Raw genomic sequence first — 18973 nt, forward strand, 5'->3', positions numbered from 1 at the left:
TGCTGTGGAAACATCAACAGAGCTGTAGGCAAGATCCGGATTCTGGTGCTGGCTCTAGGCATGACCATGCGCACATCAGTTAACCTCCCTGGGCCTCAGCTGCAGAATAAAGGGATCTGACAAAACTGGTTCTGAGAGCCAAAGGGACAAAAATTCAAAGAGAATAGAAAGGTTAAATGACTGGCTCAATTATCACTGTACTTCTAAGAAAAACCGGAGAGCGGAATTGGAAAAAATATGAAATATGATGTAGTTTGAAAACTGTTAAAAGAATCAGATGATTTTCAAGAGCTCTGACCTAGTGCTGTGAGTGTAGTATTCAGAAATGTATTTAAAGCTAATCTGGAGTATATTTAAATAATTTTCTTTTTCTGTTCTATTCCACCAAGATCTGGAAAACGTTCCCAGCCCTGTGTCAACCTTAAATGAGAAAAGAATCTTTAAAGAGCCACTGATTTGTAATGGAAAATTTGGATAAATCAACTATTTATACTCTGAGATTTTTATATTTCTTTTTGTCCTTTCTTCAGAACACACAGCTAAGAAAAGCCATGATGTAAGTCTGCTCTATTAGACCTCATTGGCAGGCTGTTTATTCTGTATCTACAGTGTAGCAGTTCTCTGACTACCCACTTATTTAGTGGACAAGCAACAAAAGAACAAGCTTATAACAATAACAACAACAACAACAAGAAGTGTGAGCTTTGATAAATCTAGCATGAACCTGGAGAGAAAGAGATGTCAGAATACCTAAGTTTTCATCATCTTTGGTCCAAGGTTTATTAGCCAAAGTTATTCAAGCTTTCTGAATTTCATATTCCTTATACTGCAAAACAGGACATTTACCTATCTACTGATGTATCAAGCAATGTACACACGAAAGTATTATTATAAGCACTCACCTGGTAAGATAAACTGGAGTAAGTCTTCGTTAAATGTCTACTATCAAATTTCTGGATCTATACTTTATTCAAATTGAAATCCAACATCAGAAGAACTACTGAGATCTTCCCTAAATATATACACTCACCAATTCACTGCTTTAGTTCTGTTTAATATATGGGAAATTATGCCCAACTACTCCATGTATTTCTTTAAGAAACAACCTGGCCTAATGAAGAGTAGGTAGGTCTAACTGGGTATACTCAAAATGTGTGTGTGAGACCATGTGTTGGGTGACAGAGACAAGACAACTTGGTCTGAGAAGTCACTGAAGAAGCTGACGAGGTTTCATTTGGGAAAAAGAATAGAGCCCTTCCCATTGAAGGTCTAATGGCGTGGCACAAGGAATAGTCTTGTTTGATTTACCTCTGGAGGCAGAAGCAGGATAAATGCAGGAAGTTCCTGGGAGTTGGATTTAAGCTCACAAGGAAGTACTTTCTGACACTTGGAGCCACATAACAACTGAGCAGGTTATAACAGAAAACACTGATTGCAGAGTACCGTGGGGGATGGATGAAATGACTACTATACTGCCTTCTAAACCTTATATTTGATTCTTCCCTTTCTTTGACTTTGACTTTCTATGAGGACACAGAATTGTTGGGAATATGGGCCTGAATCACCCCCTCCCCCCACAACCAACTTCCATTCCCCTCTCTGAAGCACTGTCCATGCTCTCCCTACAAGGAAAAACACCATTAAGGAAATGTTTGAATGATTTTAACTGAAAATAGAAGAAAAAAAAAATAAAGGGGCTAATACTAAATTAGGTTATCTGGTTTTCAATGTGTCTTTTTTTAGCCATCAGATAGCTTTAACGCAGTTGGCTGAATTTAGTGTCTTCAAATGTGGGTGGCTAGAGCAATAAAAGGAAAGAAATTTTTTATTTTTTTATTTTTTATTTTTTATTTTAAGAGAAACCAAATAAAATACTCAACAAGATTTTTTTCCCTAATGTGGCCATGCTAGCATAACCTGGCTGTTTTGCAACTGGGCACTATTAACATCTATTTATAGCCAGTATTTTCATAGATGAATCACATTTACCATGAGACAGTTAATATTAAGGGCTCAACCAGCTCTGCTGAGAACCCCATAATCTTACTACATCTCTTTCCATTCCCCTTTGAGGGGAACTAAGTTATAGCTGAATAGTTCCATGCAGAAAGATAGGGAAATCCAAATGGAAATGTAAACCTAGTAGACAGCATATTCCCTAAATTCAGCAAAGTATGGGATGTTAAACACATTCAAATTTTAGGCCCTGGATCACTGCCAGCTCTGTCCCTCAGAGATGAGCATCCTACAGTTAGCACAGACTCACTCTGCATTATGTAGCTATCCTGTAATCAGAGTAAATCAACCCTCAAATTTCCTACTGAATCAAATTTAAATGATACTGCTTTATACAAAATGTCACATACATAAAATCAGAACTAATGATTGTCAAATGTGCTGTCAAATGAAAAGAAAGCATATAGTGGATCCTCAGTTTATTTTATGTGTGTATGTGGGGAGGTGAGGGTAAGGAAAGCCTAAGGTTGGGGTATATACGATGAAACATTTGCAAAATTCAGTGACATTAACTGGAGATTTCTGGCAAGTCTCGGGGACCTAGAGTTACTTCTCCACAGTATGTGCACACACACATACTCTCTGAACTTCGTATAGGCACCAGCACTACCCTAATAGTCATTTGTCTTTGAAATCTTCTATGAGATTCTTCACCCTTACCTTTACCTTTTCCAAGCTTTTTCTTTCTTTCTTTCTTTCTTTTTTTTAAGATTTTATTTATTTATTTGACAGAGAGAGATACAGGAAGAGAGGGAACACAGCGGGGAGAGTAGGAGAGGGAGAAGCAGGCTTCCCACTGAGCAGAGAGCCCAACATGGGGCTTGACCCCAGGACTCTGGGATTATGACCTGAGCTGAAGGTTGATGCTTAACAATGGAGGCAACCAGGCAGTCCTTATCAAGCCTTCTCTTAAGAGCATTTAGTTCAAGCTAAAACTCTTTAAGAGTAAATAAGATAATACAAAGCACTTAAAACAGCACTTGGCCTGAGGTAAGAGGTCTATACATATGAGCTATTTCTTACTAGTTTCTCAGTACAAGCATACCTCAGAGACATGGCAGGTTCAGTAACAGACCACCCCAATAAAGGGAATATTGCAATAAAGTGAGTCAAATAAATTTTCTGGTGTTCCAGTTTATATAAAATTAGTTTTACATTCTACTATAGTCTATTAAGTGTATAGTAGCAGTATGTCTAAAAAAACAATGTATATACCTTAATTAAAAAACTATTTATTGCTAATAAAGGCTAACCATCATCTGAGCTTTCAGCGAGTTGTAATCTTTTTGTGGGTGGAAGGTCTTGCCTCAATGTTGATGGCTGTGACTGACCAGGACGGTGGTTTCTGAAAGCTGGGATTGCTATGGCAATTTCTTAACATAATACAACAATGGGGGCGCCTGTGTGGCTCAGTGGGTTAAGCCTCTGCCTTCGGCTCAGGTCATGATCTCAGGGTCCTGGGATCGAACCCCGAATTACGCTCTCTGCTCAGTGGGGAGACTGTTTCCTCTCTCTCTCTGCCCGCCTGTGATTTCTCTCTGTCAAATAAATAAAATCTTTAAAAAATAATAATAATACAACAGTGAAGTTTGCCGTGTCAATGGACTCTTTTTTTTTTTTTTTAAAGATTTTATTTATTTGACAGAGAGAGAGAGAGAGACAGTGAGAGGGGGAACACCAACAGGGGGAGTGGGAGAGGGAGAAAGAGGCTCCCTGTGGAGCAGGGAGCCCAATGCAGGGCTCCATCCCAGGACCCTAGGATCATGACCTAAGCCAAAGGCTGATGCTTAATGACTGAGCCACTCAGGTGCCCCTGGACTCTTCCTTTTACGAAGGATTTCTCTCTAGCAAGTGATGTTGTTTGACAGCATTTACCCACAGAATTTCTTTCAAAATTGGAGTCAATCCTTTTAAACCCTGCTGCTTTATCAAATAAGTTTATGAAATATTCTAAATCCTTGTTGTCATTTCAACAGTCTTCACAGCATCTTCACCAGGAGTAGATTTTATCTCCAGAAAGCACTTTCTTTGCTCATCCATAAGATGCAACTTATCAGCAGTCTAAGTTTTATCATGAGCTTATAGCAATTCAGTCACATCTTCAGATTCCATTTCTAATTCTACTTGCTATTTCTACCACATCTTTAGTTGCTTCCTCTACTAAAGTCTCAAAGCTCTCAAAGTCATCCATGGGGGTTGTAACTGATTTCTTCGAACTCTTATTAATGTTGAAATCCTCTTCTCATCAACCACGAATGTTCTTGGTATCTAAAATGGTGAATCCTTCCCAGAAGGTTTTCAATGTACTTTGCCCATATTCATCAGTGGAATCACTAAAAAGGGCAGCGATAGCCTTATAAAATCTCTCTCTTAAATAATAAGACTTGAAAGTCAAAATCACTCCTTGATCAGGAGCACCTGCGTGGCTCACCTCTGACTCTTGATTTTGTCTCAGACCATGAACTCAGGGTCCTGGGATGGAGCCCCACATTGGACTCCCTACTCAGCAGGAAGCCTGCTTCTCTCTCTCTCTCCCTCTACCCCTCCCATGCTTGCACTTTCTCTAAAATAAATTAATCTTTAAAAAAAAATTACTCCTTGATTCAAGAGCTGCAGAATGGGTGCTGTGTTAGCAGGCATGAAAACAACAATCATCTCATTGCACATTTCCATCAGAGTTCTTGGGTGACCAGGTGCAGTGTCAATGGACAGTCATGTTTTGAAAGGAATCTCTCCTTATAAGTGGGAGGTCTCAACAGTGGGCTTAAAATATTCAGTAAACCATGCTGTCAACAGATGTGCTATCATCCAGGCTTTCTTATTCCATTTATAGTATAATTCTTAGGGGCCCTAGGAATTTTTGGAATGGTAAATAAGCACTGGTTTCAACTTAAAGTCACCAGCTGCAGTAGCCCTTAAAGAGAGTCAGCTTGTTCTTTGAAGTTTTAAAGCCAGGCATTGATTTCTTCTCCCTTGCAAGAAGGTCCTAGATGGCATCTTCTTCCAATAGGAGGCTGTTTCATCTCCACTGGAAATCTATTGTTTAGTGTAGCCACCTTCATTAGTGATCTTAGCTAGGTCTGGACAACTTGTTGCTTCACCTGGCACTTTTATATTATGGAGATGGCTTCTTCCCTTAAACCTCATGAACCAACATCTACCAGCTTCCAACTTTTCTTCTGCAGCTTCCTTACCTCTCTCAGTTTTTATATAATTAAAACAAGTTAGGGCCTTGTTCTGGATTAGGTTTTGACTCACGGGAAGATTTTGGCTGGCGTGATCTTCTACCTAGACCACTAAAACTTTCTCCATATCAGTAATATGGCTGTTTTGCTTTCCTACCAATTCATGTATTCACTGGAGTGGCACTTTAAATTTCCTTCACAAACTTTCCTTTTGCATTCACAACTTGACTGTTTGGCACAGAGGTGAGCCTTTCAGCTTGCAACATGCCTTCCTCACTAAGCTTAATCATTCTATAGAGGTATGTGCAACACTTCCTTTCACTTGAACACTCAGAGGCCATTATAGGGTTACTAATTGGATTAATTTCAATACTGTGCATTAGAGAAAATTAGGGAGACCTGAGAACAGGGAGACAGAAAAATGGCTGTTTGGTGGTGCAGTCAGGACACACACAACATACACTGACTGAGTTCATCTTAAGTGGGTGTGTTTAGTGCTGCCCCCAAATAATTAAAATACTGTCAAAGAGCACTGACCAGAGATCACCATAATAACAAAACAGTTATGAAAAGGCCTGAAGTACTGCAAGAATTACCAAAATGTGGCCATGAGACATAAAGTGATTAAATGCTATTGGAAAAATGGTGCCAAGAGACTTTCTCAACAGAGGTGCTACAAACCTTCAACCTGTAAAAAGTGCAGTACCTGCAAAGCACAATAAATGAAGTGCAATAAAATGGGGTACACCTGATACTGTTTTTCTAACTTTCTAGCCAGATGAATCAGCTTTACAATGAAGCAGTTCCTACTAAGAGCCAATCAGCTCTGCTGACTGCATGATTCAATCGTTCACTGAAAGCCTGCTGATGTCCAAATCTGTTGGGCACTAGGGATACAGACATAAACAGAGGGCCTTTGCTCACAAAGCATGACTAATAAATCTATCATACCAGGTATCCTTACTTCCATTTTATACTTGAAGGCTTCGGGAGGTTTACTAACCACATGTGATCTAAGGCCACAGCGCTAACATATTGGAGTTGTGATTTAAGTCCAGATCTATGTAATTCCACAATCTCAGATTCCTTCTATTATGCTATGCCTATGCCACACTCAGGTATAAAAATAAGATAGAACAAATCACCTAGCACAATACCTGTATAGTGGATACTTCATAAATGTTTGTGAATAACAATGTTGAATGAGTATTTTTTCTTAACTATGTATGTCTTCTTATAAGATCCTAAATAGATAGAGCATAGCAATTTACTGGACACTTTGGATCCAGGCTGCCCAAGTTAGGATGTGCCACTTTTTAGCAGTATGAGCTTCAACAAATTATTAACAGTTTTAAGCCTCAATCTTCTCCGTAAAATAAGGATGAATAACAGTTTTGTGAAGACTAAATGAATTAATAAAAGTAAAGCATTTAGAACAGGCCTATATTTGGTAAGTACTGAATAAATGTAAGCTATCGCTATTACTATTATTTTCTTCCCTAAATTGGAGTTTTGATCAGCTAATTCAGTTTCATAATAAGTAAATAAAACCAAAACCAATTTCTATCATTGAGACTTTTCCAGGTTCCTTTACACAAGTAAAATATCCTCTTTTCCAACATTCAAAGAGGAAAATAAACAGGTACATGGAGAATAAAATTATCTCTTAAATAGTACCCAATTATGTACAGTAAGCAATTTTTGATATATAAAATTAGTAAAGAATGATTAAGAAAATTTAACTTTTATAATAAGGAGTTGGCTAGAAGTTTGTGTGTATTAGAGGTTGAAAAGGCCACTATTTACATTTGGCTATTTCCTTAACTAAATTAAGTAAATAGCTGCAAATTCTTTACTTGTCCTTCTCCTGCATGGACACATCCTTACCAAAGATCCACCATGATTTCAACCAGCTTAAACCCAAGAAAAACTGACCGAGGTCACCACATAGGAAAACAAAACAGAATCTGCTTCTCAGGGCCAAATGAACTGTATTTGTATCCATAGATACAAGACAACAGAGAATCACAGAATTCTAAAGTGGGAAGCCCCAGGACCTCAGAGATCATCTAGTCTCAAGCCTGAATCCTACTGTCAGGGGATTTGTTAGAGGTTGTGGAACAAGACAGAAGTCAAGGGAAAGAAGCCCTGGTCCTTGTTCCATCCTGAATGATCTTTTAGGACCGACCCAGCTCAATATCCTCATTTATAAGTGACAACCCACAGCCTGACTAATTAAAAGCAGAGCTGAGATCAGAAGCCAGGTTTCCTGAATCCCAGTCTATCAATTTCTTACACTCCTGAGGGCTGCCATTCTATGGCTATGTTAGTTATAGATAATGCACTGGGCTGTGTTAAACTGACAACTAAGCAGGATTTCTCTTTCAAAAACCATTAGACTTAATGTTACTGCTAGCACTTTATGAAAAGAGCAAGGCATCATTATTTGGTATAAATAAAAGCAACTTTCCATTCTTTTTTTTGGGGGGGGGGGGAGTTAACCTGAAAACCCCAAACCACTGTTGCTATTACAAAATTTTTCTTTTCCTCAGTACACACCCCTGGGCCAAACACAGATGCATTAAAATTTTGCCAAGAGAAACAATGAAGTCACTGATAATCCAAAGCATGAAGTATCATGAAATTCATGTCTTTGTTTTCTTCCTCTCCATACTTAATTACTTCTCATTACTGATCATTTTGTGGTTGTTGGCACAAGGGCAAGGAAACTCCACCACTGTAAACATGCAGAGACATATAACACCTCAGTAGACCAGAAGTCTGCACACGATGGATCTGTTCACAAATCCAATGTGCATGTCATCAAGAATGTTGATGCCACCAATCCCAGCCCCCAAAGAGGATTAGCAGTCTTCGAAAAACTCTAATCACTTTAAAAAAGAATAAGCAAAGTATCAACATATTTTAGGTAATTCCTTTTTATCACTTACAAATATCATCATTGCCAAAGCACTTGTGGTTTCTTGGAAGATTTCACCAAACCCACCTTTTTTAAAAGTGAGGCAAGGGAAGCTAGGATGTATATAGAGTTTCATTCAAGTTTTCTGCAGTAGCTTGGCTTGCCTTTAACTCAAAGGGTACTTATGAGAAATGCTTATTAAACTATTCTTCTAATAGAAGCTTACATTATCTTGGAAATCTGGAAGGCAAACCTTGGATAAAATTAATCCAGAGGAATCCTTATTGATTAGCAGCAGAACACAAGTTGATTCTTATCAATAGGCTACTGTTGGGGCACTGGGTGGCTCAGTAGGTTAAGTGTCTGGCTTTGGCTCAGGTCATGATCTCAGGGTCCTGGGATTAAGCCCTGGGCTCCTTGCTCAGCGGGGAGTCTGCTTATGCCTTACCCTCTGCCTGCCCCCCACCCGCCGCTCATGCTCATACACACACTCTCTCTCTCTCAAATAAATAAAATATTTTAATAAAAAAGGGCTACTGTTCTACATATGAATATGTGGGTAAGAGAAAGCACAGGAATGCATCATAGAAATCATTAAAACCCTCAACAAAACCTTAAGCTTCCAAGAAACTGAAAGAAGTAAAACCCAAATATATTTTACCCCTTTTCAACTAAACATTAAGGGGCACCTGGGTGGCTCAGTTGGTTAAGCTTTAGACTCTTTTTTTTTTTTTTAAAGATTTTATTTATTTATTTAACAGAAAGAGAGAGAGAGAGAGATCACAAGGAGGCGGAGACACAGGCAGAGAGAGAGGGGGAAGCAGGCTCCCCGCTGAGCAGATAGCCTGATGCGGGGCTCGATCCCAGGACCCCGAGATCATGACCCGAGCTGAGGGCAGAGGCTTAACCCACTAAGCCACCCAGGCGCCCCTAAGCTTTAGACTCTTGATCTCAGCGTTGTGAATTCAAGCCCCATGTTAGGCTCCATGCAATGTGGAGCCTACTTAAAAACAACAACAACAAAACAAAACCTAGACATTTATTCAATTTTCATAGAAATCTGAATCTGTAAGTGTTGTAAACCAACCGTTTAAAAAAAAAAATGGCTACAGTTAACTCATTCCAACCCTGTTCCTCTGCAATGTGACCTTGCAGCTCCAACCATCAAGAGGTGAAATCTCTGACTCCACTTCTTGAATTGGGGTTGGCCTTGTGACGTTCTCTTGACAGTAAAAATAAGGTCTTAAAAATTCAGCTCTCGTACTTTTGGAATGATGCTCTGAGACCACCATGTGGGGAAGTCTTGTCTAGCCTACCAGAGGTTGAAAGCCCATGTGGAGCAGAGATAAGAAGACCCAGCTGAGGTCTACTAGCCCAGTTAGCTGACAGACAGAAATGTGAATAAGCCCATCTTAGACCATAGAGGCCCAGCTGAGCTGCAAGATGATGTGAGCTGCAGAATGAACCACAGAATTTTTAACTGTTATTGTTTAGCCATTGCCTAAGTTTTGAGGTAGGCCACAAAGCAGAAGAAATCAGTCACCTTGTGAAATACCCACTGTATATGAAGCATCAAGTCAGATACCCTATGGGAGACCTAAATGGAGATCAATAATACGAGACAGAAGACATGGTGGTCCTGTCCTTCAAGTGTGAATATATCTATAAATAAAGTAGCACTTAATAATTATCTATTTTATCAATTTTTTAGTATATGTGCTGTTGAAGTTAGCACAATAGTTATCTGTATTAAATATATCTATTCTATATTAAGAACCTACCATTATTCCTACAGGACAGAGAAAGGGTCTTCCTAGAATGTTCAAGATAATCCCATGGGGTAGGAAAAAATAGTTAGATATATTATTTTTTAATTAATATTTTTCATTTTTGAATATTTTCATATTGTACATTATATACATGTTTTCATAAGGTACATAGCATATATTAATATGCTAGTATATAAACATTATTTATGTATACATAAAAATACATATAATGGGGTTTTCCAGTCATTTCTCCCACAGATCTTCAACCTTCCATCCCTACACAAAAAAATATACTTCTCTATGCTTTGCTTTTCTCAAATAAATTAATTCCTCCTCGACTATATAGGGAAGAATCTGTGATAACTACTATCACAGATCACTGTTCATCTATACTGTAATTACTTAGCAAGGTTATAAGCATGTTTCAGATAGGGTGTCTATATTCATTCTGGACAAGGTGTCTGTAACTGTGTGTCTTTGGCAGTACAGCATATGGCATTATGGCATGATTTTTAGTACAGTTTCTGGAGCCAGGGTATGTGGATTCAAATCACAGTTCTGCCAGTTATTAGCTGTGCAAACTTAAAAAAACAATTCTCAGCTGAAAATTATTACTGGGATTATTTCCTTAAGAATTGTCTTCTAACTATAATCTCTTTCTTGGTGGTAATCATCAGACCTGGTTTACTGCCCATCCACATGAAGCATTTAGATTTCTGTGGATTTATGTAAGATGAAGATCCACAAATCCATTTCTCCTTAATATACTATTGATAGCCTATAGATAATACTATACCATTGAAAAGGACACTGGCAAGAATTATTATATATCAAAGGGGAAACGGGTCACAGAGATCACCTCCCTATTTCCCTCACTTCACAACTAGGGACACTGGGCTCACAGAGGATCAATGATTTGACTAAGTCCCACAACTGATTTGTGACTGAATTCTTTTTTCATTAGTCTTCTGCCTAGTTCATTGCACTTCTCATAACCCCAGTTTTAGGAACTATTTCTAGAAATCTTTCAAGTAAAAGTATATCATTTGTAATAAGGGAATTAAGGAAGCCACACCATAAATAACCAACTTAGTACATAACACACAGTGGACTTTGAATAAATGACTGGTGGAGTACAGGTAGAGGGATGAACAAAGCCTAACTGGCTGGCTCAGAAGTCCTCAAGGTTTCTAAAGTATTCTGACAGGGTTCTCAAGTGATGCCAGCAAACTGGGGCTGTTGAGAATCACTTCCCTCTCTCCCTCTGTTTTTAAGATTTATTTATTTATCTGAGAGAGAGAGAAAGTGAGTGTGTGCACTTGAGTTGGGGGAGGGGCAGCAGGAGAGGGAGAGAGAATCCTCAAGCATACTCCCCACTAAGTGTGAAGCCTGACATGGGGCTTGATCCCACTATCCTGGGATCGTGGCCTGAGTCAAAACCAAGAGTTGGATGTCTAACTGACTGAGCCACTCAGGTGCCCCTGGTGAGAAACACTTCTTAAACAGAGTACCTGACCAAGACACAAAGCTATTTTTTTAATCTCTTTTTTTTCCCTTCAGCACTCACACCTCATATTTCATTAAATTAAAGAGATAATCAAATAAACTTGCCTTTTCTTCTTGAATTTCAACCCCTGCTTTTTTTAAAAGATTTTATTCATTGAATTTTTTCCCTAACTATAAAGGTAATATAGACTCACTGAATAATTTTTGAGAATAAAAATAAAGTTAATAATAATATTAAGAAAAGTAATGTTTATTTAGAGTGCTAATTTTATACGAGGCATGTTGCAAACACTTGACATGTGCTGACATGTAATCTTCACAGTAACTTTAGGTTACAAATATTCTACTACTATCATTCCCATTTTATAGATGAGAAAAGTGAAGCACAGAGGTATTAAGTAACTTGTCCAAAGTTTTACAGCAAATTAATAATGGAGTAGGGATCTGAACTTAGGCAGAATGGTCCTAGAGTCCATGGTCTTTTGCACTCTTTTGTACTGTCACTGATCAAGTTTTGGTTTCTAATGCAAATTATAAGAAAAAAAACCTAAAAATTGATAAATTTGATTAAATTAAAATTTAAAATTTCTATACCATAAAATACAATAAAGTGAAAATGCAAGCTACAGACCAGAAAAGATAATAGCAAAACATATAATTAACAAAATGGATTTTATATAAAATATGTAATAAATTTCTACAAATCTATGAGGGAGACAACTAACACAAAAGAAAAATGAGCAAAGATCATGAACAAGCAATATGAAGAAACCCAAATGGCCTTTAAACACAAGAAAGGATGCCCATCTCACTAAAAATTATAGGATACAAATTAAAAAGTCAGATACCATTTCATTTATCAAAATGGGAAAAACTGTAAATTCAGTAATAGGAATTGCTGATGAAGATATGGAGCAATGAGAACTCTGATACTCTATTGTCAATTGGCATTCCACTTAGAGGAGCAATAATCCCTAGTAATGTTGAGAGAACACATGTTCCGCAGCCCTAACATCCCACTCCTAAAGAATACTTCCAGAGAAATGCATGCACACAGGAAAAAAAAAGTGATGTTCATTGCAGCATTTTTTTCTAATACTGAAAAAAACAAACAAATAAAAAAACCACTATTTAAACAAATACTGACAGTAAAATGTGTAAGTAAATGGTGGACTATTCATGTAATGAAATGCTATATAGCAATCAAAATATATAAACTAAAATAAAATAGAACAAGGAAGAATCTAGAAAATACAGAGTGAAAAAGCATGTTTCAGCAACATACAAATAAATATGCTATTTACATAAGGTTTGAAAATACACAAAGCAATACTATATATTGCTCAGCAGTATGTATACACACGTTCAAAAAAAAAGTATAAAACGTCTTAAGGGAATATACATACCAAATTCAAGATGGTTACTTTTGGGGTGGGAAGCATAGAGAATAGGTTAAGGAAGAGAGAAACACAGAGCTTCAACTGTGTCTATATACTTACATTAAAAAATCATTTTCTAATGTATATAGTAAACTAACACTTTATGAATTTGTGTGGTAGCATGTAATGGTTCATTATACTTCCCACACTTTTCTGTATGCTTTGGTTTTACAGATCCTTAAAGAAAACTATTTTTAAAAATATACATATATTTTTTTAATTTTTAAATAATCTCTATACCCAATATGGGGATTGAACTCACAACTCCAAGATCAAGTCCCACATTCTGCTGACTGAGCCAGTCAAGTGTCCCAGATATATTTTTTTAAAGAAATATTATTATAGAATGTATGGGGAAAAATATTATGACCCAAAAGCACTTCACTAAGATGATAAAAGTTTCAAGGTTTTAGGAGTAAAATTAATAATATATACATCACTGAAGTAGACTATAAGCTCAATTAACATTTGTCTTTTCATTAAAAACCTCAAAGGTGGAACAATTTTTCTTGCTATTATAAATTAATTTGGATAATTATATAATCAGATATAAGCTAATGTGTCCCTTAAATATGAATTTATTTTAATTATTTCCATAGGCAGGATTGTCTGTATTTTGGAGATGAGTGTCCTAACTATAAAATCTTGACGTATCCAAGGACAGATCTGGAATTTTAGCAGAATGTCAGGGATACAGCCAGGGACCAACCCTTCATTCCTTTAATATTAGATTTTGTTGTCAAAACAAAGTAATTTGAAGTATTTTCTAGCAGTATTTCTGATGTTTCTATTTTAAAGCACCAAAGACTAAGAAATTCCAAAAAATTTTTAAACTTCCAAAGGAAAAACTATAACATGAATCTGCAGAAATTTGGAACAATTAGCAAGTTTGCCATTTTACAATTACGTTAAGTACATCTTAACTCAAGTAAACACTTAGGCGTTGGTCAGAGGTATGACCTGGATCCCTGACATGAAATACTTGGTGAATGAAGTTCAAATATAGTCTGTTTACCCATGGACATAAGTGGCCTTAGTCAAAGCAGAACACCTTTTTTAAAATGTTGATTTAAAAAACAGAAGTGTAAATAAAACTGTGATTTATGAATCTACTAATGCTGTTCTCTGCTGTAGACTTCAGAAAGATTGAGTCTTTGGCTGCAGCAAATACAGCAAGAGTGCAGACCTGTTAAAGCAGTAATAGGTGCCCTTATTAAAACTCTACTTCCATTAAGAGGTACACACTGTTTTCCTTCTTTCCAGGCTTTAAAGAATGCGTTCCAGAAGCAGTGACACAGAGGGCTCGGCCCTAAAGCAATTTCCAAGACATAGTAAAGACCATGGTTTCCAAGGACCTGAGGACATGAAGCAGAGACAGCAAGACAAAGACCCCACCAATGAGTCAGATGCAATTCTTTCCTGTCCTAAGTCACACGGTGGTGTTGGTCACCATGGAGAAGACCTCTCAAGAGATGATCTTTTATTTCTTCTGAGCATTCTGGAAGGAGAACTTCAGGTGAGCTGGGTTAGAATTATCCCCATGTTCAAAGAGAAGGCTGCTTGTGAATTTGGGGTGTATGCTGCCATGGAAATAGATCGTCTATGGTTCTACCTGTATGTACATGAAAGAAAGTACACATATACAGAATTCTCTTATGCCAACTGAAAGGGCAATTAATCATATCTGAAAGGGCTGTCATTCTGACACGCAACTGGCAACCATCATGTGAAAGATCACATCCTCTGCCCATGCTGCTCACGAGCTTCAGTGCACAGGCACGTATGAGTAACAATAACTTCTAGATTGGCTTAAATAACAAGAGGCACTTTTATGCCCCATGTAAATTGGCTACTCGACTTGCTCTAGCATTATTAACTCACATAAAAAACAAGAAACAGCTACTACACATATAGGAGAGTCTTATTTCCTACTCCCCAAAATGCAAATGTCCGTCCATTTAAAGGGTACAATGTTATCTACTTGTCAAACAATAAAAAATGTTGGGTTCCCCCAATGTTGTATAGTGCTCACATTTAAAATATTGTTAATGTGTAATTAGATTATAAGAAGGATGAGGGACATAATTTTACTGCTTTTTGTAAAAGGTGCTATAAAGAAACATGACTCATTTTTTATTTGAAATAGAAGGAAAAAACCAGCTCTCAAGAAACCACTTTCAGAGAATGCTGGTAGATAAAGCAAGCTTTCTGAAATGGCTTTTGTTCCTACAGGCTCGAGATGAAGTCATAGGCATTTTAAAGGCTGAAAAAATGGACTTGGCTTTGCTAGAAGCTCAGTATGGGTTTGTCACTCCAAAAAAGGTGTTAGAGGCTCTCCAGCGAGATGCTTTTCAAGCAAAATCTGCCCCTTGGCAGGAGGACATCTATGAAAAACCAATGAATGAGGTATGTATCACATTAGGGGTGTGCACCTGGAAGGTGGAAAAGTTTACTAGCCAGCCAAGCACTTGGCCTGGAAGGTGAGCACGACATATAATTCTTTTTTGATTATTTACAGTTTTATGTTCTCACACATTTAAAATCTACCCAAGGTAGATAAATACTACATGTTCTACAGGAAAGAAAAGGAGAACAAATCATAGATGGGATGTTTCCACTAGGTATCTTTCTTGACATCAGACTGAAAGCTGACAAATACAGGATATTTTCTCTCTCTCACATACACTGAGAGCCAAAGACACTCAGATACACACACATGCACACGCACATGCACACAAGGGCAGCACATTATGGGGACTTGAAGGCTACACAGGCTATAATAAAAAACAGAAGAAGCTAAAATTTCTTTGAAAACACTGAGGCATTATGTCATAGAATTTTTTTTAAAGATTTTATTTATTTGAGAGAGAGAGAGAAAGAGAGACAGAGAGAGCATGAGAAGTGGGAGGGTCAGAGGGAGAAGCACTCTCTGCCGAGCAGGGAGCCAGATGTGGGACTCGATCCTGGACTCCAGGATCATGACCCAAGCTAAAGGCAGTTGCGCAACCAACTGAGCCACCCAGGCACCCTATGTCATAGAAAAAAAATTTTTTTAAAGCCTTTATTTATTCATTTGAGAGAGAGAGAGAGATCACAAGCAGGCAGAGAGGCAGGTAGAGAGAGGGGAAACAGGCTCCCCACTGAGCAGAGAGCCCAATGTGGGGCTTGATCCCAGGACCCTGAGATCATGACCTGAGCCGAAGACAGAGGCTTAACCCACTGAGCCACCCAGGTGCCCCTGTCATAGAAATTTTGAGCATGAATGGAAATGATCAAAGAATTGTCCAAGCAATGGAATTTTAGAAAGCATGTATTTTAGATAAGTGCTATCCTTTTTCCTTCAAAAGTTTAATGAAGCAAAGATCTTTCCCCCATCAAGTGTGCCCAGCAATGACAATAGCAAAGATTCAAAGTCTCAATACCACTGCACAAAGATTCGGTACTGCTTGCTCTTTTACTTGCTGACATTTCTGAAACTCTGGCATCCTTATTTTATTCTTCTATTTTCCTCTGAGACCTCAATGGAAAATTTCACAATTTTTCATTTTTATAAAAAAGAAACAACTAAGAGCATGAGTTAAGGCTGGAGAGAGTGAAAGCAAGTTTTGGACAAATTTCCCCCACATAAGCTCTGGCAACCTACCTCAGGACTGACCTCTAATGTCCTTGCTATTCTTGTCTTGGGTGTCTCATGAGAGAAGACTACTGTCTTGCCAAATGCAAAGGAGTTTGGTCAGATGGATCTGCTTCTCTGAAGGGTAAGGATGCGACCACCCAACGTCTGTTGACTTGCACTTTAATTCAAATTTTAGAAAGAGGAGCTGAAGCTGCATTCAAGTCAATTATGTTAAGACTGCATCCTGGCTCCCAACATAGTGACTAGGAAATGGCATTAGGCACAAATTCCCCAATTTATATAAGTGCAAATGCAAACTGATGATCACTGACTATATCCTGACAAAACTCCACAAATGGCATAATCCCGCAACACCTCGGTGTGAAATGAACAGAATGACTCCAAATCTATGCAAAAATCAAGGGAAAGTTTTAGTTTCACAATAATTCTATTGCATATATGCAAAATTGAAAATACCCTGACTCTCTACAAATGCTTGTCCCTGAAAGTTACCCATAATTTAGCCCTTTATAAATCCAACCTCTTTTGATTACTCTCACAAAACATACACACACATACTCCTTTACACATACTCACTTATCACATTCCCACTTCCGTGATGTGTCCACTTTTCTTCTCTTGCCTTTTACTTCTGCCTTATAGATTTCTCTCTCCCCAGCTATGAGTCTATCCATTCCTTGAAGCCCACATAACTCTACCTATCCAATAATCCAGTTGTCTACCCACTTCTCCATCTAGGAAGTGATGGGGGAAATTTAAGTACCCAGTGAATAAACTATATTAAGGGAGAATTTTAAATAGGGTTCCCTAGACAGCTTTCCCACTGAGACCATCCATGGCTGTACCCGAGTTATAGCAGAATAAGGATCTGCATGCTAAGTAATTATTCTTTTACTTTTTCCCAACCTGGGATGTTAATAACCCTGAATTTTTTTTTTATTCACAATGTTCTTTTTGAAAAGTGTAAAAATCTCAACCATTCCTACAGTAAACTAAAGGGGACTTACCTATTCTTAAGGCAAAATAGCTTAGAAGATCTAACTGCTCTCAGTTACATCACATGGTAGGAATACTGACTTAAGATGAAAGACTGGTATTGGCATTTGAGCTAGAACAAAGAATAGGAATGAGAAAAGGGGGTGACTGGTTTGTCAAGAGAAAGGGAAGATGGTAAGAACTCACAGTTAACAACAGTTTTAACCTCCTATTCCTTTCCAACCTAGGGTTCTATATTAGAAGTTACCTTAAAAAAAAGATACTGAGTTAATTGCCTAAGATATTCTTAGTTCTTCTTAAAAACATAGCAAGGAAAATATAATATTTTGGATTTATCAAGGTATTATAATAAAAGAATCTGCAAACTCTATTAGCATCACCAATTCTCCAAGTACTTAAGTAACTGTATAATTTAGCTTTTAAATTTCATTTTATTCTTTTAATTAATATTTACTGGAGAGATGATGAATAAAAATAGTTGTGCCTAATGTTGTTGGTGTGTTTAATGTCTGTGTGACAGACAACAAATGATCACACAAGCCAAGTATACAATTAAACACAGTGTTGCTTTCTATGGTGAAAACCACAAAGCACTATGAGGGTATAATGGAAGATCAAATTTATTTATTTATTTATTTATTTAAAAGATTTTATTTATTTATTTGACAGACAAAGATCACAAGTAGCCAGAGAGGCAGGCAGAGAGAGAGGAAGGGAAGCAGGCTCCCCGCTGAGCAGAGAGCTCAATGCAGGGCTTGATCCCAGCACCCTGGGATCATGACCTGAGCGGAAGGCAGAGGCTTTAACCCACTGAGCCACCCAGGTGCCTTGGAAGATCAAATTTATATAGAAGAATCAGGAAACCTGAGATCCAGAGGATGAGTACGGGTTAGTTAGGTAGAACGTAAAGGAATTATATTTCAGTAATATTGTGGACTACATATCCAGTGAAATTATATCACTAAAAAGTACATAAAAATATTAAACTATCTAGCATACTCTTTAATACATGGATGAGCTCACATAGAGATAGAAATTCTGAAGCCAGGAATTAAAAAGGAAATTTTCACTGACTAGCTTCTGGCTCCATATATTTTTAACCTTTTTTCTGTCGATCCACAAACTCCAGTGCTGGGAACTAAAGCACATATTCATTTTAGGATATAATCTCTGGCTTTTCACCTTTATTTGACAATGGCTGGGTAAGCTGGTTATTTCCTACACTAAGATGGCTAGCAATAGCTAGACTATACATAAAAGTGAGTGTGAAACCAAATGAATTTCCTGTTATCAAGACCTTCAAAATATCCATACCTCTCCAAAATAGCCTGACATGACAGGAAGTATGATGGACAGTAAGAAAGAATGAAATAAAAACAAAGGTCTTTAAAACAATATTTTTTGAGTACAGTTGACACACAATGTTGTACTAGTTTCAGGTATACGACATACTACGCTCACCAGAAGTGTAGCTACCATCTGTCACCACAGAATACTATAACAGC

General features: G+C 37.6%; 2 protein-coding genes across 3 annotated transcripts in view; one reads left to right on the forward strand and one right to left on the reverse strand.

Moving 5' to 3' along the window:
* LOC111148649 (cms1 ribosomal small subunit homolog (yeast)) overlaps positions 1 to 18973 on the reverse strand; it is a 382522-nt gene that overhangs the window by 244752 nt on the left and 118797 nt on the right. The window lies entirely within an intron of this gene.
* Positions 14109 to 18973, forward strand: part of LOC111148632 (filamin A interacting protein 1 like) — a 113242-nt gene continuing 108377 nt past the window's right edge. Inside the window, exons 1-2 of the mRNA XM_022505381.1 lie at positions 14109 to 14351; positions 15068 to 15241. Of these exons, the coding sequence (XP_022361089.1) occupies positions 14109 to 14351; positions 15068 to 15241 (417 nt within the window). The remainder of the gene's footprint in view (positions 14352 to 15067; positions 15242 to 18973) is intronic.

Source organism: Enhydra lutris, unplaced genomic scaffold (genome assembly GCF_002288905.1).
Source record: "Enhydra lutris kenyoni isolate GAN:26980312 unplaced genomic scaffold, ASM228890v2 scaffoldscaffold2, whole genome shotgun sequence".
Classification (NCBI taxonomy): Eukaryota; Metazoa; Chordata; class Mammalia; order Carnivora; family Mustelidae; genus Enhydra; species Enhydra lutris.